At 37.4% G+C, this 15,809-nt stretch overlaps 1 protein-coding gene across 2 annotated transcripts in view; it reads left to right on the plus strand.

Moving 5' to 3' along the window:
• The window catches only part of LOC139964596 (ubiquitin-conjugating enzyme E2 E1-like), a 32,174-nt gene extending 17,077 nt beyond the window's left edge, over positions 1-15,097 (plus strand). The window contains exons 2-6 of one of the 2 annotated variants that reach the window (XR_011792036.1): positions 155-205; positions 10,114-10,246; positions 11,234-11,381; positions 12,932-14,529; positions 14,568-15,097. Coding sequence is in view for 1 of the 2 variants with exons in the window: in XM_071966319.1 (XP_071822420.1) it covers positions 155-205; positions 10,114-10,246; positions 11,234-11,381; positions 12,932-13,029 (430 nt within the window). In the remaining variant the exon portion in view is untranslated. Of the gene's footprint in view, positions 1-154; positions 206-10,113; positions 10,247-11,233; positions 11,382-12,931 lie in introns of both variants that reach the window. The other variant, XM_071966319.1, reaches the window with a different exon arrangement.
• The last annotated feature ends 712 nt before the right edge of the window (positions 15,098-15,809 follow it).

A 15,809-nucleotide genomic window follows, 5' to 3' on the forward strand; every position in this document is an offset into this window, starting at 1 on the left:
GTTGAGGGCTGAAATATGTGAAGTGCCTAAAATTAGAAAACAGATGGACAGGGAAGTCAGACCCCTGGATTGCTTACAGAAATCTTTATGTGCTGAGCCAGTTATACAAAATGACAAATCTATGACTAGCACCTTTTTATCTTTCTTCTTTCAGAATTCAAAAAGAATTGGCTGAAATCACCTTGGATCCGCCTCCAAACTGCAGGTGAGTGTATTACTGTACAGTATGGTAGTCATAAATATTCCAGATTGCCAAACGTTTGCCATGCTCTCATTATCATATAATCTTCTCTCCACTGAAGGAAAATGTTAAGTGGTATAGCTACAGTAGAGCTTGTCAGCTAGTTGGTGACAATGGCAACGTCAGCCCTGAATGTTACATGCAAAACAGGGTTGGCTTCAGCCTACAGGTCAGTGGTCACCCAGTTGAGACGAATATTCTCTACTTCCATGTGACGTTAAAAAACACTTTTACTGACATGTTTAATAAGTAGTATGAATATTCTGTATTTACATATTTACTTCGCTCCTCGCTTACCTGTCTCCTCACAACCTTAGCACCTCATTCTACCGTGTCTGTATGCCCTGGTAATCTTTTAACACTGTGCACCCTCAGCGACCGGCTTCCTCGGTCGTTGCCCTTCCTTCTCATTCTACCATCCAAAGTGTTTACACATACGTTTTCGTGGTGGATACCAAATCTAAGGTTGTGAGGAGACAGGTAAGCTCGTCACTCGTAAACCAGTAAGTTTTATGATCTCTGCTCTATTACCTGTCTCCTACCATACTAACGCACTTTCCTAGTCTACCTAGACGCAACTGGTATAATTTTAGTACTGCGCCGTGGATGACCTCCCCTGCGGGTCACCGCACACTATCTCTTCCTTCCGAATTTACCATTCCGAAGGAAAACACAGGTGTTTGTTTACTCCGTTTTCACCTTTTCTGATGTTTCATTGCGCAATCCTGCTGCTTGCGACCGAAAAAGGGTTTCCATTGGATAAAGGTTGATAGGAACTGGTACTGTCAGTACGAGTGCTTTGAAGCATGTATGTATGAGAGGACACTACAGTGTTGTAGTACTTAGCATTATAACATTGTCCCTACTGGCTGTATAGAGGCATACCTGCTGTAAGAGTGTGGAGATAGGTGTGGACTCAGTAATGTGGTGTGGTAGGTGTGGACTCAGTGATGAGTGTTGGCTTTCAGAGCTACGGTAACATATCTTACATTTGAAATTCATACAGCATAGCAGTGGCGTAGCCAGAGGGGGCCAGGGGGCATTGCCCCCCCAATTTGCTTTGTGCTACAGTCTCCCCCCCCCAAATGAAACCCAGTGATGTATTCAAAATACTTCTTTTTTAAAATTTTTCTACTTCTTTTTTACATTTTTTCAAGTTCTAATCACAAGTATTCATACCTCAGGGCTCATGTTCATACTTCATATAAGGTCAGAACTTGGTAATCAGACCGAGATATTACACATTTTGGGCCTTCATCATACCTACATACAGAGACCGTCGATCAATATCGTCGTGGATGTGTATTTGTGCAGATGAGGTGCCCATTAATACATATATTTCTTGGTAATTCCTACCATCAACCATCACGGGGTTGCCCCCCTTAAGAAAAATCTTGCCACTGCAACATAGTGCAATAATAAATGACTTTCATTTCAAATGTATTGTTGATTGTGAGATTGACTTTACACTGCATAAACAACCAGCGGCTTGAAGTTTGCTTTATTGTATCTTTATTCTAATTGTTAATATAAATTAATTGGGTCAATCATTCACTTAGGTCAGGATATGTAGATCATCTCTAAGGGAATGATAGTGATTTTGATAAATAGTATGACTCCAAGTCAAGGTAACCTTCATATCTAACCCTTCTAACCCTTCCTTTCTAATGCTATTATAATAAACTTTTTTTACGTGACTTTCGTGAAAGCGCTCAGTCCTATACCCTGTACCCTATCCTATACGCCATACCTCTGTCCTATATCCTGTACCCCTGTCCTATACCCTGTACCTGTACCCCATACCTATCTTAGACATATGTTCTGCATGTGATGCCTCTCTGTGTGTCTGATCATTTTTACACTGCCTTGTGTATGCCAGAACAATGTTCTGTTTATTTCATGGCAGTGAGAACTCTTTCCTGCTGTGAGGTGGCACACCAGGAAACTGACCAAGCATTCAAGTAAAACCACTCACTTAAAGTAGCATGTTGACATGATTTTAAGCCAAACAAATTGATGATGTTTGATTTTTTTGAAATTTTATGTAAATGTACACCATCAGCTTGATTCAGTCAAGTTTCATTTTACTTTTCAAAGTCAAAGTCAAAATATGTTGAAATGTACTATTAAAAGCCTCCGGGCAACAATTTCTGTAGGGATTGATTCAAAATCATGAATTACTCCCTCATTGAGATTGCTTAACAATTCTAGTAGCTCTGGGAATTTAAGAAATTTACTAAGCTCCTTGCTTACCTACGTGTCTCCCCACAACATCTGCACTCTCGTTCTACCGTGTCTACTAATTAATACCCATGATATTTTACTAATACCCATGATGTTGTACTCATGTCCATGATGTTGTACACATACTGATGATGTTGTACTCGTACCCATGATGTTGTGCTAATACCCATGATGTTGTATTAATACTCTGGATGTTGTACTAATACCAATAATGTTATACTCATGCCCATGATGTTATACTCATGTGCCCATGATGTTGCACTTGTACCCATGATGTTGTACACATACCCATAATGTTTTACTTATACCCTTGATGTACTCATACCCATGATGTTGTTCGCATGCCCATGTCATTGTACTAATGCCAATGATAATGTACCCATGATGTTGGTCTAATGCCCATGATGTTGTACTCATGCCCATGATGTTGTACTCATGCCCATGATGTTGTACTAATACCCATGATGATGTACTCATACCGATGATGTTGTAATCGTACCCATGAAGTTTTACTCATACCAATGATGTTGTACTTGTATCATAGAGTATGATAAAGATGATATTTTTATAGCCTTCTTGAGGAAACAAGGTTGTGTGTTACAAAGGGGTTATTTTGTCATATTTTTTTGGGTAATCTAATTCACAGATAGAAGAGTTTCCTTGCAATATGTCTAACCTTACACAAAACGAAACACAGTACTTCCTCTTGAAAGGAAATACTGAAAAGAGCACCCATTCATGAATTACAACAGTGCAACTTTTTTGCTGACAGATGTTATTTAAAGGAGATAGCTACAGTATGAATTGTGAAAATTAATCCATTTAGTTTTTTTTGTGGTGTACCGACCTGCCAAGTGTCCAAATCTTGTGAATGAAGACCACCTCTCGGTTAACTTAGACAATGTTGAACTCTCTTACAAGCAAATTGTGCTATTTAGAAATAGAACTGGAAATATGCTATGTTTGTGACTGTGATATGGAATACAAGCAGTGCATTTTCTGCATATTATCGTGTAGCTAGGAACTAAGACAAAGAGAACTGTACGAGTTATGTTGTATTTAGTTGTTTATATATAATAAGTAAATATAAGTTTCTGTAACAAAGAGTATATTTTTTTTTATGCTAAGGTCGAGATGAATACAAGACACCTTAGTGAGAGTATACCGTCTGGAGCATTCTTCTAAAATGGAATGGCTTGGTGGGAAGGGGGTTAGGGATGGGTCCATTAATGTTCCAAATGTCAAGACGTATGTGCCATATGTTAGATCCAAGGGCCTGTTAGGTGAGAGCCACCTTGCAGAGACAAGATAAGCCTTTCCAGCATGTGGAATTTAATTCATTCCACTCTTCATTACCTGTCTCGCATACATACGCACTCCAACCTACCTAGCCTACACATTCTTGTTCTTTACCCCCCACCCACCCCCCCCATACCTCCAGACTTTTCTTCTACGAGGTCACTGTCCTATTCCCTCCAAATCTATCATTCAGGAGTCTATTCTAGTAAACAGTAATATAATTTTCTATTCATATTACATATATAAGAACACAGCAGCCCCAAAAGTATTAAACTCTTTTATTGAAAATTATCCAAAATCATGATCAAACTGATTAATAGACATGTTTTCAAAAGTTTTAAACTAGTGTTGCCTTTAACTGAATCTCATTCCCATTTAATTTAGTATGTTATTTATTTATGATTGTTATTTCTGTATGACGTAGTCAACAATTAATTAATTAAATAGACAATGCGACAGTTAGATGATGGATGACACAGATTTATGTACTTTGTGTTCTTTGACTTCAAGTATCACCTGCTGAACAAAGAATAGTGAAAAACAAACAATGTGAGTACTTCCTAGAATCCGTAACTGTGACTGTTGAATAGTTTCTGTACTGAAACTGTACCCCAGAATCTCACAGTAATAGACCACCTTCTAAGTTCCTTTAAAGCAGCAGTCAGGGTTCCTTTCAACTTGTGGAATTACACTAAGAAAGGCTTGTAACACAACATTGAAAAGAGCTTGTAAGTTCCTTTAAAGTAGGATGCATGGTTCCTTCAACTTGGGGAATTACACTAAGAAAGCAACATTGCCACAACATTTACAATATTAAACAAAAACATCTTGTAAGTTCCTTTAAAGCAGCAGTCAGAGCTTTATTCAACATAACAACACTAAGAAGGCTTTACACAACATTGACAATAACAGACACTAACATCTTGTAAGTTCCTTTAAAGCAGCATTCAGGGCCTTATTCAACTTAAGGAACTACACTAAAAAAGACTTACAGAACATTGACAATAAACGACAATAACATCTTGTAAGTTCCTTTAAAGCAGCAGTCAGGGCTTTATTTAGTATAAGGAACTACACTAAGAAGACTTACACAACTTTGACAATATCAGACAATAACATCTTGTAAGTTCCCTTAAAGCAGCAATCAGGGTCTAGTTCATAACTCTCTGTGCAATGCAACCTTACTGTCATCAGATTAGTATGCAATTGTGTACCACAAAGTGCTAAGAGCTAAGGACTTTCAAGAAACACACAACATTCAAGAGTTATTCATCTTTAGGATTCATGTGCACTTTAACACATAAGCCATTGAGCATTTGAGACAAAGAAATATATTCTGAGTTTCGTTAACAGTTAAAGCAGGACTTGACAGTTTATATATTTTGAAGAATCACATTACAGAAATAAATATATATGCAGTACATACCATTCACTATATAATCAACCTATTATAAACTCCTTTAATATAGATTCATCTTAAGATACGGTATGTAAATATTGACCTATCAAGATATTAACTTAATCCCAATGGTAGATCTCTAACAGAATGCTACTTTAAACAATAGGTCAGAAGAGGCTTCATATCTGTTGTTGCTATGGAGGTGAGTTGTATTAATCACTGACACCTTCAGTTTCTATGATCTAAAAACCATGAAAACCTGTCAATCTGTGAGGTGCTGTGGGTCACAAAGTCTACATTACAAGCTAAGTGTGTCATTCAGGTGTAACAGTCAGTTTTAGCATCAATCTCAGCCAAGTGTGTACAGGTATGGGACTTTTATCCATATTCACTCTTCTGTTACACTCTGCTGAAGATCTATCCATCATAGAAATAATGGGTTAGCTTTGTAAAACCCTTCCCATTCTCCTCCCATTCATATAGTTCTGGATTATCCCCCCCCCCTGCTCCCACCTTAAATCAGGACCTACAATACCAGCAGGGTTCTTCTCTCAGGCATGGGTGCCACCACAGGTTACTATTTCAACCCTTCTGAACATTGGGCTGACTCCTGTTCCTCTCCCTCCCAAACCTTATATACTCAGGGTCCCTGTAAAGGCAAGGATCCTTACAAATTTACCATGGTATTATAGGAACTACATGTTTCTGTGTTTGTTTTATGTGTGTTCTGTGGTTTATCTGTTTACTGTGTTTTATGTTTATTTTTCCATTTCCTTTCTGGGCGGAATGCAAACGTCATCACGCCTACAGAGTGCTGCTCTGAATGGAACATGAGGATGAAAGATTTAAGACGGAAACGGAAGAAGATTAATTTGTCCCATTTTGTTGAACTTAAAAGTCATTTACAGCAGACTATTAAATTAATATTAATTCAGAGGAAAAGAAACCCAGACTCTAGCAACGTAGGTTAACATAGACTTGCAATTTCAACATTCCCACAAACGAATCACCAGCAAATGCTATGTTGCAACAAAGAGATAGCTTTGCAAGATAGGAAAGAAACATGTATCTTAGTGATACTGTCGCTTAAAGTAAACCCCCATGTCCAACGATCAAATGGGTAGAAGCACCAAAAATCGTCAAAAGTAGTAAAATTGTTAGTTTGCCTGTCCGGCTAATGCTGAGGCATCTGGCCATCTACGTTAATACCTGTACAGCACACAGGCTGTAGGTAAGAGTAGGGCAGTTTGTTTAAATTGTGTTTCTTTTACTCTTGTCGGGTCTATTTCTTGTTCACAAAATCTGAAATTAACTCAACGGTTTATAGATCGTTTGGGAAATGCCTTCTTTCTGTTTCATTTTTCACGCTGATTATTTCAACGCTGATTATTTCACGCTGATTTATTTCAAGTTGTCTTAAACTATGCAAAGAACCCAATTTATATCACAAACTGTACTACTAAGGTGAAGATATATTTAAATGAAAACATTTTAAAAATCTTCATCTTACACAGACATTCCGTATGAATTAACAGCAAAATTAAACCTGATGGAATTGAATCAGTCAAGTCAGCAAGAATGAATTGAACTGACAAACCAACCAAAATACAAATGACGAAGAATATATGCAAAAGATGATGATTTTTTTTCAATTTTGATTTCCACATGTAATATGTCAGACAGTCCTAACATGAACAATTGCCAGCTGTAATAGAATCAAATGCAATCACAAAGTATTTTCTAATTAACTTTCACCTGGTGAAAAACTTCAGGTGATTTATGTTTTGAGTAGATAAAATATCTGGCAACAGACAATCTAAATTTAGAGGTTGTGTGCTGGTGTGGATATGACCTATTGACTTCATTTTCTTCTCCTATAAAAACATTTCCTTTACAATGCTTATGAAAGTATATATATCGAAAGTGGAAGCTTTTCATCCTGTAATATATATATAGAAATACAGAGAGATCACCCACTCAGTCAAGGATTTGACTTTTAGCCTTTGCCTCTTATGGTTTCCCTTTGATTGAAGGAAAACATTATTACATAAATAAACTAACAAATAAGTTCACATTCAGTCATTCTTTCTGGAAGGGAAAACTAATCAAGTGAAGAAAAACAATTACATTAAAAAAACAATAAAAAAAATAACTCAACTAACTTTGGAAATTATGTTGACATTCATTCATTCTTTCTGGAAGGTCAAACTAATCAAGTTAATTAGGTTATACGATTCTGCATGTAATATCCAATTATTTGATAAAAGATTTTAAAAATAGAAATAAAAAAGAAACAGTCGTGTGGAGCAAAATCAATTTGTAATTTTTCTCTGTTTGTCAATATTGGCAAGTTACTGTGCAACTACTATAAATACACAATACACTATCAAATTTAATGTGTAAATATTAACTTGTACTTTGTACCATGAGTTATAAAGTGTTGTGTCTGAAAATCATAGTTCATTTCACCGTTGGATGTTCACAGTCAAAAAAAAAAAAAGAACCCTTTTCAAGAACTTTCTCCCGCAGTAATAATTAACCATCAAGATAGGTACATGCAATACATCGAAATATGACCACAAATTGAAATTGCCAAAATTTACCTTGGATAAATTTGGGCGAGATGTTTTGCATATTGAGTAATTAATGGTATCCAAAACTTAGAATCATTCATATGTAAAAGAAAGGTAACGACCGATGATACAACCTTCTAGAACAGAATTCTGCTAATTTGGCACAAAACATCCAAATTTGAAGATGTGCACCATTTAGTTTCCTAGTTTTCCCATACTATTCATAGAATAATCCATCCTACTTTTGGCATGCGTCCCCCCCGGATTCCCCTTCTCCCCTCCATCCCACCCACACCAAAAAGGTCACCCCTCCCCCCAAAAAAAATCTAAAAGGAAACAAAGTATGGTATTACATTATGAAGATGATTGAATTCTTGAGATGCAAATTTTATGGTAAGTCCAATTATTCACCATCCATTCCCTTCTCCATAATCTCTTTCCTATAAGAAATTATAATCCACAATGTATATCAGTTGTATATTTTAGCCTTTTATCATAGTTAAATGCTACAATATATTGTTTTTATCGTTCTCCTGTCACTCCGTCTTCCATATTCCTCTTACCCCCACCCTCCTTCATCACCCACCCATAATTTCTCTTTCTTCGTTAACCTATTTCTCTGTGTCATTTTCTGTTCTGAATATTTGTTAAAATAAAGTCTAATAAAAGTATGCAGAATTTTCCTCAAATGTCTTCAAAATACATAACAAATTATTAATCTAATATTAAAAACACATTACATTTAAACAATTGCAAATCAAATGGAAAATGAAAAAAAAAAAAATTCCCATAATTTTGTTCAAGCATTATGTAGCTTTAACTGTATTAATTTAGTTACAACAAAGGGAGGAAGGTCACTACAGGGAATACCAGTGTTGTCTGTGCCCTAGCAATTCAAACTCGTCTTTCAAGGCAGCATTGCCCATTGCTGTATAGCGCTTGTCCTCAACAAGCTGTATCAATAAGCATTCGCTGTTTGAACTAATGCAATAGTTGTGTTTAAATGGCCGCTTATTAAAGCGTGCTCAGTGAAGGGTTCGACAGCGGTGGTGCCATGAGACTGATGTCATGCTATTGGCAAATGTGTTATTAATGCTGATAATACATCATCCTTGATCATTGCTGCTGTTTGTGGTGCAATGGATAGAAGCTACTAATGTCTAAGGGGCTTAGGGTTACCTGTTAAAGAGGATATTATGTGCGATGGACAGACATAAGTCATGGGCTGCTTGCACCGCAACACGAGCTGCTTGCCGCAGTGCACTTGATAAAGTTCCTTGTGTGACATGAAATAGATTAAATCTATGACTGCTTCCTGCAGTCAGAGAAGTTTTTTTGTTGTTTTAAGCATGCAACTTTTAAGGCCTGTTGGAGGAAGGAAACCGAAGTTGCATATGAACAATTGCAGATGTTTTTCATACACGATATTCTTCACAATCATGAACCGAGGTTTAAAGTCATTCTCAGTTTGTTCGATCCTCAATGTGACGTAAACAAACTTGTTTTGTGAGGTGGTACCTCATCTAGTTCCTTAAAGATAGAGAGTGGTACGTATCACCAGATTGTGGCAAATTTAAATCAAAATCTTTCAAAACCAAAACGGAGAAAAGATTAAAGTCTGCAACCTGGGTTGACTTTGTCAGAGTCTTGATCTTCATGCAGAGGAAGTGAAATGTTGCTACCTCACTTAAGGCTCCCAAAGTTGCCACTGGCTGTAGATATGATGGAGTTAGGAATAAACTTCAAAGGATGGCAAAGGCAGCAATATTCATGTATCACATTAAAGGCATTGAAGACTCGCCCCAAACCGTGTGCCGCGCTCTGAAAGAGTTAACTTTCTATTGCTTGCAAATGATGTTTTCTTCTTGTCGCTACAAAATGCAGACAGTAGTGAAACGTGATACCTTGTTATCTTTAGCTGGACCTGAGATGTCCATCGCTGCTATGTACATTGTGTTGTGGGTATTGACCGCAGCTGTATGTATTGACTGTACACTAGCGTCTAATTACCGACGGTAGCAAGCTGTGTGTGTATTTTCTGGGATCGATGGTGGTGTCTAACACTTCTGTTACACCTCATTCGAAACTAGGTCAGATTACCGACATAAGACGTTTCTTTGTGCGCGAGTCTTCACACTCTTTAAACTCTCATGAGACACAAAATGTTACAGTATGTAACAACTAAATGGTATATTACATGATTATCAGAATCAGTACGATGGATGAATTAATTAGTGGTAAAGGATATCCACATACACATGAATGTTACATGGTTCAGCCAGAAAGATGAACTAAACAGTTAAATGGTATTTTTTGTAATCCTGTTTTTTCATTCTTTTCTTTTCTTTCTCAAACAGTGCAAGCCCTAAAGCTGACAATATCTACGAATGGGTCTCCACTATAAAAGGTCCCAGAGGATCTGTCTACGAAGGCGGTGTTTTCTTTTTAGATATCCAGTTTTCACCAGAGTACCCCTTTAAGCCCCCACGGGTAAGGCAAATTAGTCAGTCTGTAAAGAACCACTGGCCCATTTATGCAGTTGTGTTTGCATTGGTTTCGGTCAGTTGGTTATTAATGAAAGTATTAAAAAAGTCTCTGGGTTAAAAGAGCTGTGAATAGTGTAACTGTGAAATATTCACTTTTGTTCTGTCGCGTTTGGTGAAAATATCAAAAGGAGGACGCTCTCCAGAAGTGTGATCAGTTGTAATCTCATCGTATGAAGTCCTTTTTGTCTTTTTTGGTGGGGAATTTTGGTAAAATCAGTGGAGACAGCTGATTTGAGTTATTAATATTTCATTACCTATCTCCAAAATGAGAGGTAGGGAGAATTATTTTATCAAGCTTTTGACTGGAATGTCTCAGAGAAGCAGAAATGACAAACTTCAGTCGTTTGAGCCAAGTGTGTTTTGGATAAAAATCAAGACGTCTCTGTACGTTCATTTCTAAGTCTGCTTGGTGTGTCTTACATTGTACAAATTGTACACAGAAAACAACCTCAAAAGCTGAATATCTATGCATGAAATTTTCATGTTTGTTTATTGTCATTTATTGCCTTGGAAATTCCTGTCTGAATAAAGCGTCCTTCGTTTTGTTCCAAAAGTGTACAGAAATTTAACCGTGAACGAAACTTGTCAATATGCATCATGTGAGAAAGAACCCAGTTCAGAGTTTATGTAAGTTTGTCGGTTGCTAACGCTGCTTTTGGTTCTCTATAGACATCATGAAACCCTATCTATCAAGTCTGATTATAAAATGCATCTTGCTGGTAAACATGTTGCATTTTACCAATTTGGCCTGTTACTTTAAGCACGTTTATGTGGCCATAATTTTCTGAATTTGGATTTCGTCTTTTTCAAATTTTCATGGGGATTTCCCTGTAAGGAATACCTGCTTCTGGCAAAATTGAGTGATATATGATATAACAAACACATTCCTATAACAAAAACAATTTTTTTTTAACCCTTTATTTCTTTTCAGGTCACATTCAAGACCAGGATTTACCACTGCAATATTAACAGTCAAGGTACAATATGCTTGGACATCTTGAAAGACAACTGGAGCCCGGCATTAACTATCGGCAAAGTGCTTCTTTCCATTTGTTCTCTTCTCTCCGATTGTAATCCAGGTGAGAGCTCTAAGCGTCTAAGCTGTCTCAATTCCCAAGTCTCAAGGTCCATGACATATTTACTAGAGGGAAGATTTGTCCTACTGAAAATTTTATTCAGTACATTTGGCAGACCAGATTGGTGAATCTTATGTTGTCATGTGAACAAATTGCAAATGTCATGTTAACAGATTACAATGTCATGTGAACAGATTGTGATGTCATGTGAACAGATTGTGGTGTCATGTGAACAGATTGTCATGGCATTGTGAATAGATTGTGGTGCCATGTGAACAGATTGTGATGACATGTGAACAGATTGTGATGGCATTGTGAATAGATTGTGGTGTCATATGAACAGATTTTGATGACATGTGAACGTATTGTGATGGCATTGTGAACAGATTGTGGTGTCATGTGAACAGATTGTGATGGCATTGTTAATAGATTGTGGTGTCATGGGAACAGATTGTGATGTCATGTGAACAGATTGTGGTGTCATTGTGAATAGATTGTGGTGTCATATGAACAGATTGTGATGACATGTAAACAGATTGTGGTATCATGCAGGTAAATTGTGAATTTACTTCGTTCCCCGCTTACCTGTCTCCCCACAACATTAACACCTCATTCTACCGTGTCTAGTATGCCCTGGTAATCTTTTAACACTGTGCACCCTCAGTGACCGGTCATATCCGGTCAATGCCCTTCCTTCTCATTCTACCTTCCAAAGTGTTTACTCATGCGGCTCGCAGCTTACAAAGTACGCTACAAAAGTGAAATCCAACACTTTTGATTCCACTACGAAAACGCATGAGTAAACACTTTGGATGGTAGAATGAGAAGGAAGGGTATTGACCGGATAGGACCGGTCACTGAGGGTGCACAGTGTTAAAAGATTACCAGGGCATACTAGACACGGTAGAATGAGGTGCTAATGTTGTGGGGAGACAGGTAAGCGGGTCACTCGTAAATATATAAACCAGTAAGTTTTATAATTTGCATGTTAGGAAACTGTGTTGTGATAGTTAAGTTTCAGTAGTTCACCTCATAGTTTGTTACATTGCCATCTCAATAGGCAGGCAGCAATAAGAAATAACCAAAGACCAGGGGTTCTCAACTTATTATACTAGTTCCAGAGATGAACATTTGTTGGAAGAAAGGGCCAAAGTAAACCAAAATCTCACTACACCTAGATTGAGGGATGTGTACGGTAGAATGGTAGGATACTCCAGCCAAAGGCCGTAGGTCTCTCATAAATGATTAACTAGTTCTGCATATATATATATAGTATATAGCCCGTAGGCTACCTATTGGGAACCCCTGCGTATCTTTGCAGTTGACAATTTGTCATTCAACCCTGTTCGACTTTTCATTTCACTATCATTTTACTGATAAACCTTTTGGGTCTATTGACGTTACCATTCTTAACTGACTTTTATTATAGATCTCTATCCATATTTGTGATGACCATTTAGCACCCTCTCCCCTCCCAGCGCACTCTAATGATAACAGTAATTGTTGTCAGTAGATGTAATAATAATATATTGCTTCTGGTTCTTTGCTTACAGAGGATCCACTGGTCGGAAGTATAGCCACACAGTATCTTCAAGACAAAGAAATGCACGACGCAACAGCCAAGCAGTGGACTCATCGGTTTGCAAGATAATGAGAGTGAGGGCTGTGATTACTCCAAAGAGATATTACAGCTTTCACAATATTCTTCTTATTCTCTTCTTTTGTGCAACACACACACAGGCGGACGGGCGGACAGACAGATAGACAAACACAAGCACACAGTTAGTCAGACAGCCTCAAACATTGTGTGGCAGTCGTACAAACTTTGCTTTTAGTGGTTATGTTAACATGTGGCAAATAGACATATTACTCTAAGGATGTGTGGAATGTAAAATGAAGGAACAAGAAAACCAAATTCAAAGTTGGAGAGATCTTGCCTGTGTTGTAGCCTTTTAGGTCACCGTTTCGTCGTCGTCAGCGGATGGTGGATTCTTGCTTCGGGGAGCCGTCTGTTTTGACCTGTTCCTTATTTCCTTGGTGCCATTTTTGTGTCTCTCTTTGTATAGTCGGAGGTCTTCTCGGAAGCAGATGAGCATCAGATCTTGCTTTCTTAATGGCATGTCTTGTAAATAGGACGTTCTGTTTATTTCTCTTCTTTCCTTGTTTTCTTTTCTACTTTGATGTTGACAGCCTCTCTAAGGGATTCTGGTTGTTAGTGGTTGAACAGAGCCAGGAGTTTGTAAGTCTCACTTCAGCTTTGTTTGCCAATCAGAAGACTTGAATGAATCACTGGATTAAAAGCTTATGCAGTTGTTTCTTCAATGGGACACCCATTCACACTTATCGCATTTTTCTTTAGGGGGGTGGGGGGAGAGGGGCTGTATTTTTGTGGGGGGAGAGGCTGATGGGAAATGGGATGAGGAGCATGCTTAGTCATACTGTATGTTTTATTGATAGTAGAAGTAGAAATTGTAATTGTGTAATGAGTAACACAAATAGGAACTCAAATATAAGTAAATGAAACTCACATGTGGTCATTCCTTGAAGGGTTTTACCAATTCCATTATCCCTCCACAGAGGTACAGCAAAGTATTTCTGATTGTTACTACACTGTTATCGCGGATCGTCTGTGGAATGAGCTTTAGTGAGGGTACCGATGGCTGCAGTACTGTCAGATATATCTGTATCTCCTGCTTGTTTTGGTAGCATATGAGGGGAGGGGGGGGGGGTAATTAGATACCCACCAGCTTCTACATCCCTGCTTCCCCCTGGTGTATTAATAGGAACTAACATGACAATGTCTTGACTTTGTTAACATCTCTATACTTTGTGGTTCATATCCTTACTAAGAGACTCAACGTTTCACTTTTTGCAAATGCATTTATGAATTGTTGAATTGTGGTTCTCATAAATGGCTTCTATTGTAAGTGATAGGGGAGATGGCTGGGGATGGAGGGGTAGGGGAAATGTAAGTAGATTCTTTGAAATTGTGGCTTCCTGAGGTATCTCATAGAATTGTATCCTGTTGTTGTTAACCAAACAAAAAAATTAATTATTTCTATGTAACTTGATTTATTCTTCAGCCTTTGTGTTTACAGAGAGAGCAAAAACTGTTAACAGATTGCTTATGTACTGCAAACAGCATGTGTAGGTAACAGACTGCTTATCTACTGCAAACAGCATGTGTAGGTAAATAAATAAAAGTTAGATAGCCTTTGTTGTAATTTATCAGATTGCCTCAGAAATGTCTTTTTCTAGGATATTATTGACAAATATCTGCATTTCATTCTTTGTCAAGTACTCAGATGGTGTGAAGTTTTAGTTTACTTTGTTTTTAAAAACATTGTGATTAGGTTAATAAGCCTTAATTCTTTAATTGCTATTTAATAGTATTGACATGTAATATTATGATTCAGATTAGAAGTAGAAGAAAATACTGGGGAAAAATGGGATCTTTCTCTACTGAGAGCAATACGTAAGTTATAAGCCAGGCTTCTCATTATCTAGGACTTCCGTGAATTACCACTTAGTAATGAAGGCATATTTTGACCCTCCTTGTCCAGATATTCTGTGGTATATCGGAAACCTATTTTGAGCATGGCAAGATATAATAGAGTAAAATTACTTGTAGTATGTATTTATAGTAATCAATGTAAGTAAGAATAAGAAATGGACACAAGGCGTTCATTTGTTGCCTGTGAACAAGATGTCTTTAATTTGTATGGTTTAAGTAAGAAATGTTAAATTTCAAGATGTTTTATGCTTTTATGTTTTAAATTAAAGGTCTTGTTTGGTGTATTTTGTGTGTGACCTCATTAATAATCACAATAGTCTCCCGATCCACAACTACTGTTCAAAAATTTTTTCCGATTTCTGGAGAAAAGAGAATAACTGAAAGTTTATAGTAACGTTCATTTCTTTTATCAGTCATGTAACTGTCAATCCGCAAGACCTGGCTACTTTGTGAGTTTTTTATTAGGGGAAGAGAAAAGTAGGAGACAATATCAGAGGACTTTTGAAGAGTCCACTGAAGTATCCTAATTAAACCATCTCCCCCTCCCCCTCAGAAATCTAATCTCTTGAGCGACCAAACTTATTATTTTAATGCCAGGTATTATTTGATAGCAGACTTTGGAAGAATATATTTGAACAGATTCATTTGTTGGTAAATTTGTGCAGTATCTCTACTTAAAAGGAATTTTCGCTCTCTGCAGAAAAGAGGCTGTATGAATTCTTTAGAGTTATGAAATAGCGCCATCAAAAAGAACCATTTTTTATATTTTTTGCACATTTTGGGAGAAAGCTGGCTGGCATTAAAGTCATTATTAATAGCTGTTTTTGGATCCGTACCTTGTCCATATTATCTTTCCTTCGGCAGAATAGTTGGGGATTGGGGTAGGGGATTGGGGTAGGGGATTGGGGTATGGGAAT

Source organism: Apostichopus japonicus, chromosome 23 (genome assembly GCF_037975245.1).
Source record: "Apostichopus japonicus isolate 1M-3 chromosome 23, ASM3797524v1, whole genome shotgun sequence".
NCBI classification, from domain to species: Eukaryota; Metazoa; Echinodermata; class Holothuroidea; order Aspidochirotida; family Stichopodidae; genus Apostichopus; species Apostichopus japonicus.